The sequence below is a fragment of the Bos indicus genome, chromosome 17 (assembly GCF_029378745.1).
Source record: "Bos indicus isolate NIAB-ARS_2022 breed Sahiwal x Tharparkar chromosome 17, NIAB-ARS_B.indTharparkar_mat_pri_1.0, whole genome shotgun sequence".
Taxonomy (NCBI): domain Eukaryota; kingdom Metazoa; phylum Chordata; class Mammalia; order Artiodactyla; family Bovidae; genus Bos; species Bos indicus.
In genome coordinates, this window is record NC_091776.1 from 64050351 (window position 1) to 64069743 (window position 19393).

At 44.7% G+C, this 19393-nt stretch overlaps 1 protein-coding gene across 3 annotated transcripts in view; it reads right to left on the reverse strand.

Moving 5' to 3' along the window:
• Positions 1 to 15751, reverse strand: part of USP30 (ubiquitin specific peptidase 30) — a 23662-nt gene extending 7911 nt beyond the window's left edge. For all 3 annotated transcript variants that reach the window (XR_011561205.1, XM_019977673.2, XM_070769721.1), the window contains exons 1-8: positions 15564 to 15751; positions 13503 to 13612; positions 12017 to 12199; positions 6014 to 6117; positions 4223 to 4321; positions 3574 to 3619; positions 2260 to 2354; positions 85 to 144 (exon numbers count right to left, since the gene is read on the reverse strand). Coding sequence is in view for 2 of the 3 variants with exons in the window: in XM_019977673.2 (XP_019833232.2) it covers positions 85 to 144; positions 2260 to 2354; positions 3574 to 3619; positions 4223 to 4321; positions 6014 to 6117; positions 12017 to 12199; positions 13503 to 13612; positions 15564 to 15646 (780 nt within the window). In the remaining variant the exon portion in view is untranslated. The remainder of the gene's footprint in view (positions 1 to 84; positions 145 to 2259; positions 2355 to 3573; positions 3620 to 4222; positions 4322 to 6013; positions 6118 to 12016; positions 12200 to 13502; positions 13613 to 15563) is intronic.
• Positions 15752 to 19393: the final 3642 nt, after the last annotated feature.

The following is a 19393-nucleotide window of genomic DNA, read 5'->3' on the forward strand; positions in this document are numbered from 1 at the left end:
TGAGTTACACGAGATGCCTCAAAGCTCTTTCAGATTCAGATGTCTCTGAAACAGACTTGAAATAAACCAGAGATGGGTACATACCCATGTGGAGGCTGGAATACTGAGGGAAAGACTGTCGAAGGTATCGAATCGAACGGGACTCTGAAACATAAATTGCAGGAAATACAGAAAGGACTTAGGTTCAAGTCGAAGGTATATGCCTATAAAACAGTTTCATATTTACACACCCAACATAGTTAAACATAATGTACTTACCGAGAAGCAAAGTCTATTAAGAACAACTTTGTAAACATAAGAACTACAATAATACTGAAGGACAGTTTGGAAAAACTGTACAATAACATACCTGACCCAGCAAAATGGGGATATTATCCTAAGGAAATAACCACAGACAACATAACTACACGGATGTAGTTACCACAGCACCATTTAAAACAGCAAAACACGAATGGGTGAAACTTCCAGGGAATGACAGAGTAAATTATATCATGTCCACATAGAGTGGAATACTGTATTTAAAATACTGTAGTAGAAGTATACATGATTACACAGAAAGATGTGCATGTTTTATGATTAATTGGCACCCCCCCCAAAAAAAAAAACAGACGACAAAATACATTTAATAAGAGTTCCTGCTTTTGGGACCTCCCTGGTGGCCCAGTGGTTAAGAATTTGCCTGCCAATGCAGGACACATGAGTTCAGTCCCTGGTCCAGGAAGAACCCACATGCCATAGAGCAACTAAGCCCGTGTACCACAGCCCCATAGAGCCAATGCTCTAGAGCCCATTCTCTGCAACAAGAGAGGCCACTGCAATGAGAAGCCTGCATTCCACAATAAACAACATCCCTGCTGGCTGCACCTAGAGACAGCTCACATGCAGCAATGAAGACCCAGCATAGCCAAAAATAAATAAATTAATTTTATTTATAAATAAAACAATAAATAATAAAATCAATAGAGAACTTATTAAAAAAAAGATTCAACATCATTAGTCACTCAGTCATGTCCAACTCTTTGCGACCCTATGGACTATAGCCTGCCAGGCTCTTCTGTCCATGGGATTCTCTAGGCAAGAACACTGGAGTGAGTTGCCATGCCCTCCTCCAGGGGATCTTCTCGACCCAGGGATCAAACCAGCATCTCTTACGTCTCCCACGCTGGCAGGAGACATGGGAAGTTCTCATGATAAGGCCAATTAAAACCACAATGAGGGGGAAAAAAATGAGACACCATGTTGCACACAAGAGAATGGCTATAAATAAAAACTTAGATTAAAAAGTGTTGATGAGGATGTAGAAAAATTTGAAACTTCATTCACTGCTGGTAGAAATAGAAAAATAGTCTCACAGTCTCTCAAAAGGTTAAGCTTAGAGTTACCATATGAGCTAGCAATTCCACTCCTAGGGAAATATTAAAGAGAGATAAAAACATGTTTCCACAAAAATGTGCACATAACTATTCACAGTAGCATTATACATTAATAGCTGACAAGTACAAACAACTCAACTGTCCATCAACTGATGACTGGATAAACAAAATGTGGTCTAGCAATACAGTGGAATAGTACTTGGTAATAAACAGGAACAAAGCACTGGTATGGGCTACAACACGGAAGAACCCTGAAAACATGCTGAGTCAAAGAAGCGAGTCTCAGGGCACCAGACATTGTATGACTCCATTTATATGAAATGTCCTGAACAGACAAATCTATAAAGACAGAAAGCAGATTAGTGGTTTCCAAGGGCTGACAGTGTGAGGAGAAATAAGAAAGGAAGCTAATGGGTACAGGGTTGGTTTATTCGTGTGTGTGGTGGGGGGATGATAAAAATATTCTCAAATTGACTGAGGTGACAGCTGTACAATTCTCTATTTTTGCATCATGTTCAAAATTTTGCATAATAACATTTTAAAATCTCAGAAACAAAACACACACACATACACACACCAAAGCTAAACAAACAAACAAAAAAACCAGCCCTAGAATCTGTAGTGTTCACCAAGAGTACAGACCCAACCTCAGGACTCAAAACCCCGCCAATCCACAGTAGGTTTGCTGCTCTTGGTACAGAAGATGCCATCTGAGAGTCAACTGGTACGTCAGCACTCACCAAACGTGGGCAGTCAGTTGACTAAGCACAGAGACCCCAGAAAATGACAAAAGCCAGACACCCATGTCAGTCGGCACACTCCGGCTCCTTCATGAATCTTAAATAAAACCTTGCCGGAAAATAGCAGGCACTGGTGGTGTATTTACCTGGTGCTCACAGTGTTTGCAGACCATGTTACTCGTGAGTCGTCCGTGAAAAGGATGCTGAGACTTCCAGTGGTTGGATGTGGGATGTGGTGACCCTGAAACACAGAACACCTTTGGACAGGCCACCTCTCGCCCTTTGGCACCAACCTCAAAATTCATCCTCCTTCTTAGTACGTGGTACAAACACCCTCTTTAGAAAGAAAAGTTTCTGGACTTCCCAGGCAGTCCATTGGTTAAGACTCCAGGCTTTCACTGCACAGATATTGGACTTGATCCCTGGTCAGGGAACTAAGATCCTGCATGCCATGAGGCAAGGCCAAAAGAAAACAAAGGCAGAAAAAAAGGACTTCTGAAAACACGAGAATGAGCAGGTTCTAAAGAGCTGGGGTTTGGGGGTTAGGAGGGGGTTAGTGGAATAAACACAGCGGTGTGGTGTGCCAGTTAGAACCACGTGCTGGAAGACAGGCCGGCCTCGGCCGCGTCCTGGCTTTGCTTCTTTAGTCACCGGGCCCAGAGCCAGACTTCATGTTTATAAGCCTCAGTGTTCTGGAAATGGGGATAATTGTGATCCCACTATGCCGCACACCTGGGGCTTCCCTGATGGCTCAGCAGGTAAAGGATCTGCCTGCAACACAGGAGACATGGGTTCAATCCCTGGATTGGGAAGATTTCCTGGAGGAGGAAATGGCAACCACTCCAGTATTCTTGCCTGAAAAATCCCCTGGATGGAACAGCCTTGTGGGCTATAGTCCAATGGGGTCGCAGAGTCAGACACGACTGAGCGACTAAGGGCATGCCCCACACCACCAACTTCACAGAGCAGCTGGAAGGCTCCTGTAAGGTATTATGGTGACTGGCACAGAGCAGGGACCCAAAAGATAACTGTTCTCATTACTACCAGTGCACAAAGGAACTGATGTCATTTTCTTAAGAAAACCATGTTTCCTTCTAGGGAGGCCTGGGACATTTGCAGGAAGAGCTGGCCACAGTGCAAATGCGGAGGACATGGCACCTTCAGCTTGTTAAGTTACAGGACCAATTCAAGAAGGTAGAGCGAGACCACCATTTGAGGCAGAAACAGGTCCATTAAGCAGAAACTGAGCAGGGCTCGGCTGTGATGGAATACTCGAGATGCTCATTGCGGGGACAGTTTAGAGCTGTTTCCGAAACACAAGTTCCTCTCAAATGCACACACTCCAAGTCGGGATGGATGTCACAAGAAAAAAAACATTCTTTTTAGAAAACATAAAGCAAATTACTGTCCTATCAAAAAGGTACACATCTCACACGTTACAGTTCAAGGGAAACGACTACCTCTGGTGCGGCAGGTGATCTGTCTGGGAGTTATTTCTGTCTGCTGCTGCAGGGGAAGAAAGAGAAAGAGGCTGAAAACCCTACTGCTCTCCCTCTGGCCACCCACCCTCAATCCCCGCTTAAATCTCTTGTTTCTGTGCTGACTGCCCTGTTTAAAAATCAACTTTAAGCTAAGCTTCCTAAAAGCAGCCTTAACTGCTTTTGGACTGATTTCTGTACCTATTCCTTCACCAAATGCAACTGGACACCTTTCCTCTCTGGAATATCTGCACCCTCCTCCTTTGACTAGTTAACTTTTATCAACTCTCTAACATTTACAATGTGCCAGGGAAATGAGATTCATTGAGCATTCTTGGGGCTCCTTGCTCTCCTGTATTAAAAGTGGGGGCGGGGGGAATACACTCTTTCCTCTCAAGGCCAATGCAAATTGCAGCAAGGGATTACTTTCAAGAACCTCAACACTGCTAACCACAGTCACTGAATGCCAACTGTGAAGGTTCAGACCCTTCCCCAGCCTCACTCCCACTACTGGCTTTTGATCGAATTTTACTTTTCAGTTTAAAGTTGTAGGAAAATCACACTTGTGTCCCCCGCACCTGTTCGATGTGCACAGACCACACTGGATGTACTGAGAGTGTTAACAGTTTACCTCCAGGGAATGCACATCAAACAGATGTGTGACCCGGGGCTGGCGGTCCCGCTCATCCTCCAGTGATGAAGTGATCACATGGAATAACTCGTGGGCGTCCTGTCAAGAGGGCAGAGCGTTCTTCAGAGCGGCTGCAGAGGCTGGGCAACGCCAGAACCACCCGCCGTGTGCACCGCCAGGCAGACCCTCTATGGCTAAGCTGGGTAGAGTTTGCTTTCCAGCTTCTCAAGGCCCAGTGTGTTCAATGGAAACGGCTATAAAAGTGGCTGGCTGACCTGATCACTAACAGTGAAGGTGTGGACCAGGTCCCGTGCTAGATGTTCTGATGTGCTCAGAGAGGAAGGGAACCATAGACAGACGTGGTTTCTCGCCCCACACGCACCGCAGCACCATGCGGCTCAGAGTCAGACCCTGGAAACACTCCCCAGGAGCAACTGGGACCCAAGTGGGTCCTTGACAGAAGAGCAGGACTTAAGAAATGTGGACAAAGAATGTCACTCGTCACATCAGTAAGCAAAGGATGGTGTGGCCACCAGACCAGACCCTGCAGTTGCCCCACACTGTGCACCCTGAGGGGATTCAGGATGGAGAAAAGCAGGATATAGGCCCGAGATAGCTAAGGTGCACACTGAAGGAATGATTTCAATGAGCCCAGATGTGTGCATCTTCCCTTACGTAGAAAAGTGCTTAATTCATTAACTTGGGCAGTCGGTTTTTCTTTAATTAACAGTAATCTTTCGATGTTCTGACTACTGGTTTTTTTCTTTTTGCAAACACTTGATATATCCTGGCTGCTCCCTTACCTCTTCGGAGAAGCCCCCAGAGCTATCTGAGAGGCCGTCTCCCTGCTTAAGGACTGCCTTCAGTATGCCCGTCAAATAAAACCCGATTCTCGGCTTTAAGGCTGTATGGTTTTTTTTTTTTGGCTGACAGGTATCTGATGTCCTGAAGAACTAAACTCCAGTCGCTCTGTCAGTTTAGAGAAATGTGAATTGTAGCTAAATAATTCCAGTTACCAGAGGAGGATTACAAAAGTAGTTTCTAAATGGAAAAATATTTCGACATGTAATGGATTAGTCAAGAAGCATCATGAGAAAGCAGAGATATTCTCAACATCGTGTTTAAAAAGTAACACACACATGATTTCCGATTAAAGTGGAAACGGAGACCATCTTTAAAGAAAAGGGGGGTGAGAAAGCCTTCCCACCTCACTTTTCTGAGTTTTTAAATGCCTCTCACTTCAGCCCCACAGTATGGGGAGTCCAAAGGCTCTGGTCCAAGGGATGGACAGTGGAGGCGGCAGTGGCCAGCACAAAGCTGGCCGGGGCCAGCCTGGAACACTAGCGGATGGGAGGAGGTGCTGCCGGAAGTGCACACCCACGGGGGCGAAACTGTCGGTCCCCAGAGCTTCACGCTGTCAGCCCCAGCGCTGTCTTCTGGAGAAGGGGAGAAGGTAGAGTCACTCACGTCTCTCTGAAGGCCTCACGTGTCCCCATCAGCCACTGAAGTGCAAAGTCACTCGAGAACTAAAAAGATCTCCCCTCCCTGGCGACAGCGTGCCTACGCCCTGTCCTGTGAATCTTCTCTGTCCCCAATCACAACCTGGTCTCAGGACACTCAGGCTGTCTGAAACGTCACAGAAACATCCACACAGGCCTGGCCACTAACTGCAAGGTCAAGGCTGGCATTTACTCCTCCCGCTGCAGCGAAGCAGCTGTTTCTGGAGCTGAGGCCCCAGCTCATGAATGGGAAGGAGTCTCCGAGGAAACCTGTTTTGAATATCGTGTTCACCTGCTCTTCAAACGAAGAGATCTGCCATCGGTACATTCTTAAGACGTCCAACAAGCAGCTTGCATCCAAGACCTCTTCGTCAGTGACCTCTTGGCAGGATAAAGCTGGAATCAAAAAAGGCAACAGTTATTAAGTGAACCAACACAACAACTAACCAAGAAAACCTGTGCAGAAAGATGTGTCAAAGCTAATTAAAAATGGAAGGACTGGAAAATTCACCCCGGAATTATATCTCTTTTGTTACTCTTCCCTGTAGCCTTACCCAGTTAGGACGCTGGTAGACACCTGGAATTTGCTGAATGAATGTAATTTTTCATGCGGCCGCAGCATTTAGTAACCGACTTTCAGATATCTGAATTACTATCATCAACAGAAACTTACTGTTGCAAGATTAATGTTGAATAAAATGAGTTTAACTCTCAACTTGGAGGGACAGGAGGGCCCTTAAACATCTAACTGTTCCCCCCTACACTTTCTGTCTAGCTCCTTCTCTACAGGACTGTCCCAGGACCATTAGGCCTTGTTTGCATCTGAATTTCTATTACTACAAAGCATCAAGCTCTATGAGGCAGCCTGAAGGAGTCCTCTGAATGGTTTACTTTTTTCTTTTTGTCATTGTTGTTTTTCGTCGCGCCACCTGGCTTTTGGGATCTTAACTCCTAGAGTAGATATTGAACCCAGCCTTCAGCAGTGAAAACACCAAGGCCTAACGCCTGGACAACCAGGGAATTCAATCTGAGTAGAATCAAGCTTAACAGATACACATAAAAGTTTGATGAGCTTATGAATTTATACTGCAATTAAATCTACATCAGGGGTTGGCAAACTTTTGCTGTAAAAGGTCAGCTAGTAAACATTTTAGGCTTGGCAGGTCTCTGTAGCAACTACTCAACTCTGCCACTATAACACAAAAAGCAGTCATAGATGATAGATATATAATATGTAATATTATATAGATATGTAATATTATAAAGATGGTACATAATAGTATATATTACATAGATACATAAGCAATATTACATAGATAAAATGTAAACAAATGGACATGGCTGTGTTTCAATAAAGTTTTATTCACAAAAACAGGTGGCATGCAAATTTGGCCCTGGGGCCAAAGTTTATTGATTCCTGATCCTGACCACCCCCTTCCCTGAGCATATTATTAAGGACCAATATATTACACTGAATCAGCACTGCCATGAGATAAAGAAGATAAAAATATAGGAGGGGCCTGCCTCTCAGTGCAGTTTCTGGGAGTTCAGTGACTCTCCAGATAAATTAAGCCGATGTTTCTTCTCTGTGATTTGCATTCAGTGAACTGGCAAGATGGCTGTGACCCTGAATACTGCCACCCCGACCCATGTCGAATCATGGCTGGTGACCTGAGGAGAAGTAGCAGCCTTGACAGCTGGTAGCCAGTTACTGGTGCAATAAACCCTGGGGTCAGACCCTTACCCTCCCTGTCTAAAGATGTATTATTCCTTCCCTCTTCCTCCTACAGCCCCAGGCAGCCCTGTTAGCTTTTTCCCTCCCAAAGAACATCTGAACGTCCCCTTCAGCCCAGTTTTGCCTACAACACTGTGGGGCAGCGCGGCAATGTCTACTATTTTCCTATCTTACAATCCAGCAACCTTTCTCAGGATCTGCCCAGGGAAACATGTGACTGTGTGTTTGACGGCCATGTACAAGGAGGTTCGCTACAGCCAGTTTATCTAGACAAGGCACCAGAAGCTAATAGCTAAGTGGATGGGGGACGTGGTACAGCTGTAAAGGTGCATGAGGTTTTGCAAACCATGTATGTGATACAGGATTAAGATTCAAAATATATTGCTGCTAAGTTGCTTCAGTCATGTCCGACTCTGTGCGACCCCACAGACGGCAGCCCACCAGGCTCCTCTGTCCATGGGATTCTCCAGGCAAGAACACTGGAGTGGGTTGCCATTTCCTTCTCCAATGCATGGAAGTGAAAAGTGAAAGCAAAGTCACTCAGTCGTATCTGACTCGTAGCGACCCCATGGACTGCAGCCCACCAGGCTCCTCCATCCATGGGATTTTCCAGGCAAGAGTACTGGAGTGGGGTGCCATTGCCTTCTCCTCAAAATATATTAGAAAAAAAAAACTCCTAAAACTCAACAATAAAAACACAGAAAACTGATTTCAAAAATGGATGAAAGATTAGGATAGACATTAAAAAAAAAAAACATATAAATGGCCAATAAACACATGAGAAGATGCTCAACGTGACCTATGATTAGGGAAATGCAAATCAAGGCCACAGTGAGACATCACTTTCACACCTACTGAGGTGGCTGTTATCAGAAAGACAGACAATGACAAGTGCTGGTGAGGATATGGAGAATGGAACATCCATGCCAAGGGAAGGTAAAAGGCTATAGCCGCTGTGGAAAGCGGAGTGGTGACTCCTCAAAGGATTAAATAGATTGCCATCTGATCCAGTGAGTCTACATCTGGGTATATGACCCCCCAAAATCAAAAGCGGGGGCTTGAACAGATATATATGTCCACCAACGTCCACAGCAGCGCTATTCACAACGGCCGAAAGGTGGAGACAGCCTAAACGTCCACTGACCTATGAATGGGTAAACAAAATGCGGTGTGTACATCACACACACACACACACACACACACACACACATACACACTGGAAAGTCGTTCATATTCAGCCTGTAGAAATGACCTTCGGACACATGCTCCAGTGTGGATAAACCTCGAGGACATTACGCTAAGTGAAATAAACAGGGTACAAAAGAACAGATATATTGTCTGATTCCACTTAAATAAGGTATACAGTCAAACTCACAGAGACAGAAAGTAGAATAGCAGTTACCAGGGTCTAGGGGTAGTAGAAAATAGGGAGTTACCGTTTAATGGATGTAGAGTTTCAATACGGAAGATGAAAACATTCTGGAGATAAACAGTGGTCACGGTTGCCCAACAGTGTCAATATATCTATTACTACAGAACTGTTTGCTTCAAAACAATTAAGATGGTAAATTTTAAGTTATGGATATTTTACCACAGTTTTATAAATGGGCAAAGGATATGAGCTAGTAGTTCACAGAAGACAAAATACATGAGACCAGTAAATTCAGAAAAAGAAAAAAAAGTGAATGAGGGAGAGACAGGTGTACGAAACGGCTGTTTCTCTAATGCACATAAGGTTATTTGGTCATGAAAAAACAAAGAAAGCAATATATCATTTCTGTGGGTAGGTAGAAATGCAGTTAAATTCACAGAAATGGTCTGGAAGGTTACACTTATCTTTTGCTTTCTGGAAGGAAGTGGGGAAGAAGGGCTGGGATAGTGGTAAAGAGAACTTCAGGCCTTTCTGTAATGCTTTAACTTTTCACAAGGAGAATTTATTCAGGCTTTACTTACGGAAGTAAAAATTATTTCTAAAAACCAAAATAAAAGACACAAAGAGGCAGAAGCAGAGAAGGGAGCATATGGCAAGAGGACACCTAACCCTCCCTTATGACAGCACCTAGCCTGCGTTAGGACACCCGTGTAGACATGTCAGTTCTTCACACAGTCTTTGGGGTGGTAATTTCTTTTTTAAACAAGGCAGTAAAAGAAAAGAGTTTCAAGTTGCCTCTTATGTAGAAGAGCAGAACTTGCTTTTCAAAAAGGTTTCTGGTCAAGGTGAGATCATACCTCAGGTTAAGCAATACTCAGCTAACTGTTTTCAAAATCCAATTTTTTTTCTGATTATTTTTTTCTAATAATACACAATCATTATTGAAAGTTTTAGTAGGTTTTTTTTTCATCTTTTAAAATTGTCACCTGTACCATACCAAAATATCCATGGCTAATGTTTTGGCCTTTTTCTGTCCACCCTTTGTCTGCAGACATTTTCGCTTTCCTGAAGTCAAATTATACCATATTTTGTATCCTGCTCTTTTAAACTTAATAGGATAGCTGATGCCTCCTCCCAAATTAAAACTAAAACTAAAACACTTCAGAAAGATGATTCTTAATGGCTGGGTAACATTCCATTGCTGGCTTAATCACCCTACTGCTGGATAACCACATTCTTCCCTTGCTTCCCAAACCCCCGTTACAACAAGGTGCTAGAAGTCTTTGCTCACACAGTCAGCCATCCATACCCACTTGTTCCATATCCTTAGAGTCTGCCAACCAAAGATTGAAAATACTCAGGGAAAAAAATTCCAGAAAGTCCCCCAGAGCAAAACTTGACTCTTCCAGGCACTGGCAACTATGTACATGGAATTTACATTGTATCAGACATTGTAAGTACTGTAGAGATGATTGACAGTTGATGGGAGGGTGTGCCTAGGTTATACACAAATACTACGACATCTCATGTAAGGGGCTTGAGCACCTGCAGGTTTTGCTGTCTGCCTGTAGGGGTGTACAGATGCTGCAGGAGGAAAAACCAGTTCTACAGTAAAAAAAAAAAAAAAAAAGTGGTTAAAAATAAAACGAGAGGAAGCAACTTAGATATCCATCGACAGATGAATGGATAAAGTTGTGATACATATATACAATGGAATATTACTGAGCCATAAAAAGGAACAGAACTGAGTCACTTGTAGTGAGGAGGATGAACCTAGAGCCTGATACAGAGCGAAGAAAGAGAGAAACAAACACTGCATATTAACATATATCTGTTATGGAACCCAGACAAATGGTACAGATGAACCTATCTGCAGGGCAGGGACACAGACGTGCAGAGTGGGCTTGTGGCCGCAGCGGGGGCGGAGCGCTGGGACGGACTGAGAGCAGCGCTGGCACACACACCGTCGTGTGTAAACTGGCAGCTGGTGGGAGCTGCTGTACAGCACAGGGAGCTCAGCTCGGTGCTCGGTGATGACCTAGAGGGGTGGACTGGAGAGTGGGGAGACGGAATACAGGGAAGGAGGCTCAAGAACAAGGAGACACCTGTGTGCATGTGGCTGATTCGTGTTGTTGTCCGCAGAAACCACTACAACGTTGTAAAGCAGTTATACTCCAATATTTTTTTTAAGGAAGTTAGACTGGTGGCTTCCTAAAACCTTTACCAAGCCCACGTACACTGTGGCTTCCCAACCTCAGGGCTAGTACTGGGCCGTTCCCAAACGTGCCTGCCCTGGGAACAAACTCCACTCCCAGCTAGTACAGATCACAGTCCCCTGAACCACTAGGTCAAACGGTCCTACGTGTTTTGCAAGTGGTTACCATGTGGTTCCAGACCGCCTTCCGCCAAGGCTGTCCCAAATGACACCACCAGCATGTATGAACGTGCCACCCAGGGGCAGCTCAGGACTGTAGACTTGCTTTTGAATCTTTGCTGACAGGCCAAAAAGCGGTACCTCACTGTTATGCTATTAATATTTCTTTGATGGTGGACACAGTGAATATTTATTTTGCTTGTTTTGTTTGTTAGATACATCCTATGTGTTAGTCGCTGAGTCATGTCCGACTCTTTTGGGACCCCAAGGACTGGACTGTAGCCCACCAGGCTTCTTTCTCCGTAGGATTCTCCAGGCAAGAATACTGGAGTGGACTGCCATGCTCTCCTCCAGGGGATCTTTCCGACCCAGGGATCAAACCTGGGTCTCCTGCATTGCAGGCAGATTCTCTGTGGTCTGAACCACAGGGGAAGCCCAGATATATCCTGTCTCTACCTAAATACAATTTGTATCATTGCTTTTGTCAATTACCTCATTTCCTAGGATAAAATACTTTTTTTTAACTTTGATGTTTTTGAAACTGGAGTACTTCTTACAATCCAAATGCTTAAATGGCAGTGGGTTTTTTTTTCCTTCCTTAAAAAGCTATTACTGACAATTTTTAAAATAAATGATTACATCTTTGATTAAAAAAAAAAAAAAAGCCTGAGTGTATCTATTGGGCCCTTAGTGCTTTTTTCATAAGAATCTGTGTGATTTTTTTTCCTACAGGAAGGCTATTAACCCTTCGCCTGCCATCTGGGCTGCTGCTCTGAAAACGCACACAATCCCCTTTCCATTTCCAACTCAGTACCTTTCAGGAGGTGCAACAGCGTTAACGATAAGTACTGGTGTTGGGGGGGCTCCTTGTGACCCCCAGTGTACTGGGTGGTGAACTCTTCCAGCCACTTGATGAAGGTGGGGCAGGCGGACAGGCCCTGCAGCAGGGAGTTCATGAAGCAGGTGTTCCCCAAGTTGACAAGGCCAGGCACAAGCCCTAAGTGAGGGGGGAGAAGAGAACAGCACATCACACAGGACCGGCTCTTTGTTCCTCTCCCATCTGGGCCCCAGAGCTCCTGCACTGTGGCCTTGGACTGGAGATCCCAATCTCAGAAAGCCCTTATCCACAGGGACCAGGGGGCCAAGTGTTCTGTCCCAGCCAAGGCCTGGCCCTAATAATGCTCCTTCAGGAGATCGGAGGCTGCAGAAGGGCAGGTCCTGGCCACGTGGGACTCGTGAAACTCATGAGAGCACCAGAGTGTCTGGCACAGCCTGGCTTACGTTAAATGTACAGAAACACTTAGTAACCTCTCTCTTTCTCTCCCTCACTCTCTCTCTCTCTCCTTCGTTAAGAAAGCAATGTTTCTCGCAACAGAAGAAAACAATCGTTTTGTTCTTGCTCCCTCAGGACAATGATTTTGTTCTTATAATCAGTGGAAAAGACACTGCTCCTGCCATTCTGATCAGTCTTTCTGCAAAGAGATTAACAAGATCTGACAAACTTTCCTTTTCTGCTGAAACTGAAAACAACAAAACCAGAATTTTTATTATGAAAGTTCTCAAACATCCACAAAAGAAGAATAGATATCTAAGGAACCCCAATAACAACCGTCCCCAAATTGAACAATGATTCAGGATGAGGTGGGAGGTGGAAGGGAGGTTCAAGAGGGAGCGGACACATGTATACCTATGGCTGATTTATGTTGATGTATGTCAGAAATCAGCACAACATTGTACAGCAATTATCCTCCAATTAAAAATCAATATTTAAAAAATGATTAACATTTTGCTACATCTGTCCCTTTTATGTATTTATTTTGGCTGAATTTTAATCAATATAAGTAGAGCAACATTGACAAAAGGGGGCATTTTTAAAAATAAGAAAATAGATTTTCTTGTTAATGAAGAAATGAACTTGAAACATTTACTAGTGACTATTTACTAGCGACTAGCAGCCATTTGGTGAAAGCACAAAGCCATCACACAATTAGGCAGCTGTACAGCTGAAAAACACAATAGCTGTAATAATGAGGACATTTAGACAATTAAGCCACTTGAAATTTCTCATTACGAAGCATGTCTCAAACTCACGCCCTTAGTGGGGGTGAAATATAAATCTTTTTACTACAGGATATAAAATAATGAGTCATTAAAATTAACTTCTGCTTAAAAGCAAATACTGTCGACAAAATTGAAGACGCAGGAGAAACACACATGTCCTCCCCCTTTGGTAATGTTTTTGAATAATTAAATGTTTGGGTCAAATCTACAGACTATGATGCAAAGGCTTCATTTCTTACCTTTTCTACGCTTCTTTCTTTCTGTAATGGGACCCCAAATAACATAGATTCCTGCTGCAAGAGCAGCGGCAATTCCACCTATAACACCCCAGTTCTTCATGACTTTGTATCTAAAAAAGAAAATAAGTTGACTGTCTTTCTTCATAACAAATACAATACATGTATATATAGGGACAGGTACACAGATATAACATTTCATCAAAATAACCCATTGGCCCGCCACATACCTAGCTTTCAAATTAAAGTAATATACAGTATAGGATATGTCTTGAAAATCTGCACACACAGGAATTAGGATTTAAAACCTAAGTCGGAGCACAACCTCAAAAAGCCCCACTTCACTGGAGAGCGGGGTCCAGGGCTTTCCTCCTGCTCTGTCTCTCATCCTACCGCCACACTGGCCACCACCCCAGCCAAAGCCATGCTCCCGCCCCAGGGCCTTTGCATGGCTGCCCTCTCTGCCTGGGGTGCTCTCCCCGCCAGTCCCACTGCTTGGCTCATTCCCGCCCCTCCTTCCTTTTTTTAAAATTATTTTTTATTTTTTTGCCTTGCCATGTGGCATGGGGGCTCTTAGTTCCACAACCAGGGATTGAACCTGTGCCCCCTGCAGCAGAAGTGCAGTCTTAACCACTGGGCTGCCAGGAAAGTCTCTCCCTCTCACATCTAACAAACTATCAGAACCTGCTCTCATGACATTTTACCCAGCTCTACTTTTTCTTTTCACCATAGTGCTCTCCACTTTCCAACATAACATTCACTGATTCACTATGTTTATTCTCAGTCTCCCTCAAATAAAATGCAAAGTCCCCATGGACAGGGATCTTTGTTTTACACACTAACATATTCCAAGCGCTTCCAAGTGTTTAGATCACACAGTAGGTTTTTGATAGTATTTACTGAATTATTGGAGAAATACAGACATGGATTTATCTTTTAGGTTATTAAATGGGGGGAGATCTTTATACACAGTATAAAGATAGATAGATAAAGTATAAAGATAAATAGATGTAAAAATAGATCTTTATACAATCATATAAAGATCTTCTAAATATTTATTACATATTAAATGTTTCTTCATTTGAAGCTTGACTTCAACACTGAAGTTATTCTTTTACTACAAATAAAGAAATTTCACCAGCAGTTTAAAACACTGTCTTCACACACAGTTATGTATTTCCACTAAATAAGGCAAACAATATACGAACTTTTGCAGGAAGTGGGGGCTGAGGGTAGCCACAGTGCTCAGTCCGAAACTGCAGCCCGTGGGAGGAGGGTAGACAGAGAAGGGACATCAGGACCCTGGCAGGACTGGGGACTCATACTATCGGGGGTCCTGGCAGGAATGGTGGTATCTCAACAAGCCTGGGAGCCCTAACAGGTTAAGGGGTCCTGATTGATTTAGGAGCCCTTGCAAGATAAGGAGTCACTAATAAGACCGGGGACTCGTACAGACTAAGAGATCCCTGGCAAAACGGGGGCGGGGGGCGGTGACAGGAAGAGGGGTACTGACAAAATGGGGTGGGGGGGACATTAGCAAGCTCGGGGTACTCTAACAGGGTTGTGAGAATCATGGCAGGTTTGGGGAGCTGGGCAAGGTTTGTGAAACCTAGCAGGCCAGGAACTGACATAACTGGGGAGCCCAGAAGAATTGGGGGTATCCTGACAGGATGAGGGAGTCCAGGAAGTCCTCCGAGGCGCTGAGAGCTCCGAGAGGCCACTGACGGAATTCGGGGCCCTGACAAGCCTGAGTCTCCCGGAAGTTCTGGCGACAGTGACAGGGTTGGAGGAGACATTGGTAGGTGGAAGGACGGGGGTGCAGGGGGCACTGATAAAACTGGGGGCCCAGCAGAACTGGGGAATGCAGACAGAACCGGCGTTGCCTTGAGGCCCTGGAGGCTCGACACCCCCACCCCCGACCCAGGGCCTGGGCCTCCAGCCCTGCCGACGCAGACGTCTCCGGAATGCCCGCTCCGGCCCCGGGGACCCTGACTGGAGCGTGGAAGGGCCTCCACAGGCGCCCCGGCCCCGGCCTCCCCGGCCGCCCCGCCCCCCAGAGCTCACCTGACGGCCGCCCCGGTCCGCAGGAAGCGCTGGATGGCCCTGTCGGCCGCGGTCATCGCCGCCGAGGCCCGGGAGCTCAGCATCGCGGCTGCGCGGGAGGCGAGCCGCCGCCCCCGCCGCTGTCGCCGCGGCCGGACCCAGGGCTCCGAGGGTTCCCGAGGCGGCGGAACCCGTGGCCAAAGCCCCAGCTCCTCCGGGGAGGGTAGACCAACGGACGGGCTGCCTGAAGAACCGGAAGTGGCTCTCACCGGAAGACTAGAGTCGAAGGACCACAACCTTGTACTTCCTTTTCCCCCTTAGCAACGGATGTCGGCGTCGGTTACTAAGGGAGGCCCGGTGGCCCGGGACCGCTTGGTTTTAAAGTTTTGTTCGGGTCCCGTTCTTATATACAAATGTCCCATTTGCAAAAGGGACCCTGGCTAACTTTTATTTTTCGGTGTGAAGAGGGCGATTCCCTCCTGAAAGCGGGATCACAACTTGTCTTCGGAGTGGAAACGGGTCGCAGAAGAGGGGCCTTTAAGGAGCGTGTGGACCGTACTGACGACATCTATAGATTAATCAGACCTTGAATAATCAACAACCACCAAACCTATTGTTTAATTCAGTGCATTGCTAAGTACTTCACATGCATTATTCATATTTAATCTTCGCACTTACATTATCCACATTTTACATCCCAGGAAACTCAAGAAATTCAGAGAAATAATAAGTTTTTGACACAGGTGTAAGTGGTGGAAACAAGATTGTCAGGCAAATCTGTGTCTCAAGTATAGCACGGTCCAATAGCATATATCGGAGAAGGCAATGGCAACCCACTCCAGTACTCTTGCCTGGAGAATTCCATGGACGGAGCCTGGTAGGCTACAGTCCATGGGGTCGCTAAAAGTCGGACAGGACTGAACGACTTCACTTTCATTTTTCACTTTCGTGCATTGGAGAAGGAAATGGCAACCCACTCCAGTATTCTTGCCTGGAGAATCCCAGGGACAGAGGAGCCTGTTGGGCTGCCGTCTATGAGGTCGCACAGAGTCAGACACGACTGAAGCGACTTAACAATAGCATATATGGAAGGCCATATTTTAAATTTTCTAGTAGCCACATTAAAGTGAAAAAAAAAACAGTAGATTACTCTCATCAGTATCTTTCACTTGCCCCAATATGTTCAAAATATCATCATTTGTATGTAAAAATTTTTATGAGATAATTTACATTCTTAGGGAGTGGCAACCCCCTCCAGTATTCTTGCCTGGAGAATTCCACCGACAGAGAAGCCTGGTGGGCTACATACAGTTCTGTTCAGTTCAGTTCAGTCGTTCAGTTATGTCCGACTCTTTGTGACCTCATGGACTGCAACATGACAGGCTTCCTTGTCTATCACCAACTCCTGGAGCTTACTCAAACTCATGTCCATCCAGTCGGTAATGCCATCCAACCATCTCATCCTCTGTCATCCCCTTCTCCTCCTGCCTTCAATCTTTCCCAGCATCAAGGTCTTTCCCAATGAGTCAGTTCTTTGCATTAGGTGGCCAAAGTATTGGAGTTTCAGCCTCAGCATCAGTCCTTCCTAAGAATATTCAGGACTGATTTCCTTTAGAATTGACTGGTTGGATCTCCTTGCAGTCCAAGGGACGCTCAGGAGTCTTACTCCAACGCCTCAGTTCAAAAGCATCAGTTCGGTGCTCAGCTTTTTTTATAGCCCAACTCTCACATCCATACATAACTACTGAAAAAAACCATAGCTTTGACTAGATGGACTTTTGTCAGCAATGTCTCTGCTTTTTAATATGCTATCTATGTTGGTCATAGCTTTTCTTCCAAGGAGCAAGCATCTTTTCATTTCATGGCTGCAGTCACCATCTGCAGTGATTTTGGAGCCCCCAAAAGTAAAGTCTCACTGTTTCCATTGTTTCCCCATCTATTTGCCATAAAGTAAGGGACCAGATGCCATGATCTTAGTTTTTTGAATGTTGAGTTTTAAGCCAACTTAAACAGGAGATCAACCCTGGGATTTCTTTGGAAGGAATGATGCTGAAGCTGAAACTCCAGTACTTGTGGCCACCTCGTGCGAAGATTTGACTCATTGGAAAAGACTCTGATGCTGGGAGGGATTGGGGGCAGGAGGAGAAGGGGACGACAGAGGATGAGATGGCTGGATGGCATCACTGACTCGATGGACGTGAGTCTGAGTGAACTCCGGGAGTTGGTGATAGACAGGGAGGCCTGGCATGCTGCGATTCATGGGGTCGCAAAGAGTCGGACACGACTGAGCGACTGAACTGAACTGAACTGAAACATAACTTAAACAACATACAGTTCATGGGATCACAAAGTCAGACATGGATGAGCCACTAACACTTTTCACATGTTTGTACTAAGTACCTCTCCATTTGCACCAGCTGTTTTTCATGTTCTCGATGGCCACATGTGACCAGTAGCTACTACACTGGATAATATTGGAGCTAGAGAGACCTTGCCCTCCCTTGTAATCAATTCCCCCAACTCCAGAGCGAGTAATTGCAACTGCTTTAGTAAAGAAATCAATGTTCTGGTTCAGTGATTCTCGAAGTTTTTCATCTCAGGACCCATTTATAAGCCTAAAAATTATAAAGCTTTTGTTCATGTACACTATAACTATACTTACACTGCTAAAAATTAAAATTGAGAAATATGGAGCATCCTGATAGTACACTGGGTTTCACACTTCCTTTGTCTATAAACATAATAGTTGAAATCACTTGCCAAACATTTGCTAGTGGCTAGATAGATCCTTGTGCTGAATACCTGTGTGCATTGTCCTATTCCATCCTCCCAACAAACCCACCAAGTAGGTTCTATTAAAATTTCCACTTCAGGGGACTTCCCTGGTGGTTGAGTGGTTAAGAATCTGCCTTACAATACAGGGGGCTTGGGTTGAATCCCTGGTCAGGGAACTAAGACTCCACATACTGCAGAGCAACTAAGCCTACCTGTGGCAACTACTGAGCCCATGTGCCACAACTACTGAGTCCCTGTGCCTCAAAGAAAGATACTGCATCCCTGTGGGAGAGTAAATGGGTACCATCTTCATCCTGGGCAGTTTGGACTATTTACAAAAATGACGAATCTGCATACCCTGTGATCTACAGAGTAATCTATTTATCACACACACATAAGAATAAAGGTGTTTATTGCAGCATTGTTATGAATAATAAACAATGAGAAGAAATCTAAATACCTAGAAAAATTTAATCCCATGCAGTGGAATACTATATGCTATGAAAATAATTCAGCAGCTCTTGTGTATTGATAAGGGAGGGTCTAAGATTCATTGTTAAAGCAGAAACAGTAAGGTACAAGGCAATGGAAGAGAATGCTTTTAATTGTGTGAGAATAAATGTTTATAAATATAGAGATAATTAAGAAATTGGAGACACTGCTGGCCTCTGATAAGGCAGCGTGTGATTGAGGGCAACCTTTTGTCCTTGGGAATTTTGTGCCATGTGTGTGCATTATTATTCAAAAAATAAGAAAAAAATCAAAAAAATTTAAAAGCTTTAAACTTGAAAAGCATCATCAAAACACAGGGGTATAACTTCCATGGTCTCCCAGTGGTTAGGAATCCACCTTGCAATGCAGGGGATGTGAATTTGATCCCTGGTCGGGGAAATAAGATCCCACACGCCGGGAGGCAAACAAGTCAGCACAAGCCAGAACTACTGAGCCCTAATGCAGCAACAAAAGATTTCCTATGCTGCAACTAAAACCTAACACAGACAAAGGAATAAATTAATTCTAAAAACTACAGTGGGAAGACAGCATCAAAATTGATGTTCCTTCTTGTAAAAAAAAAA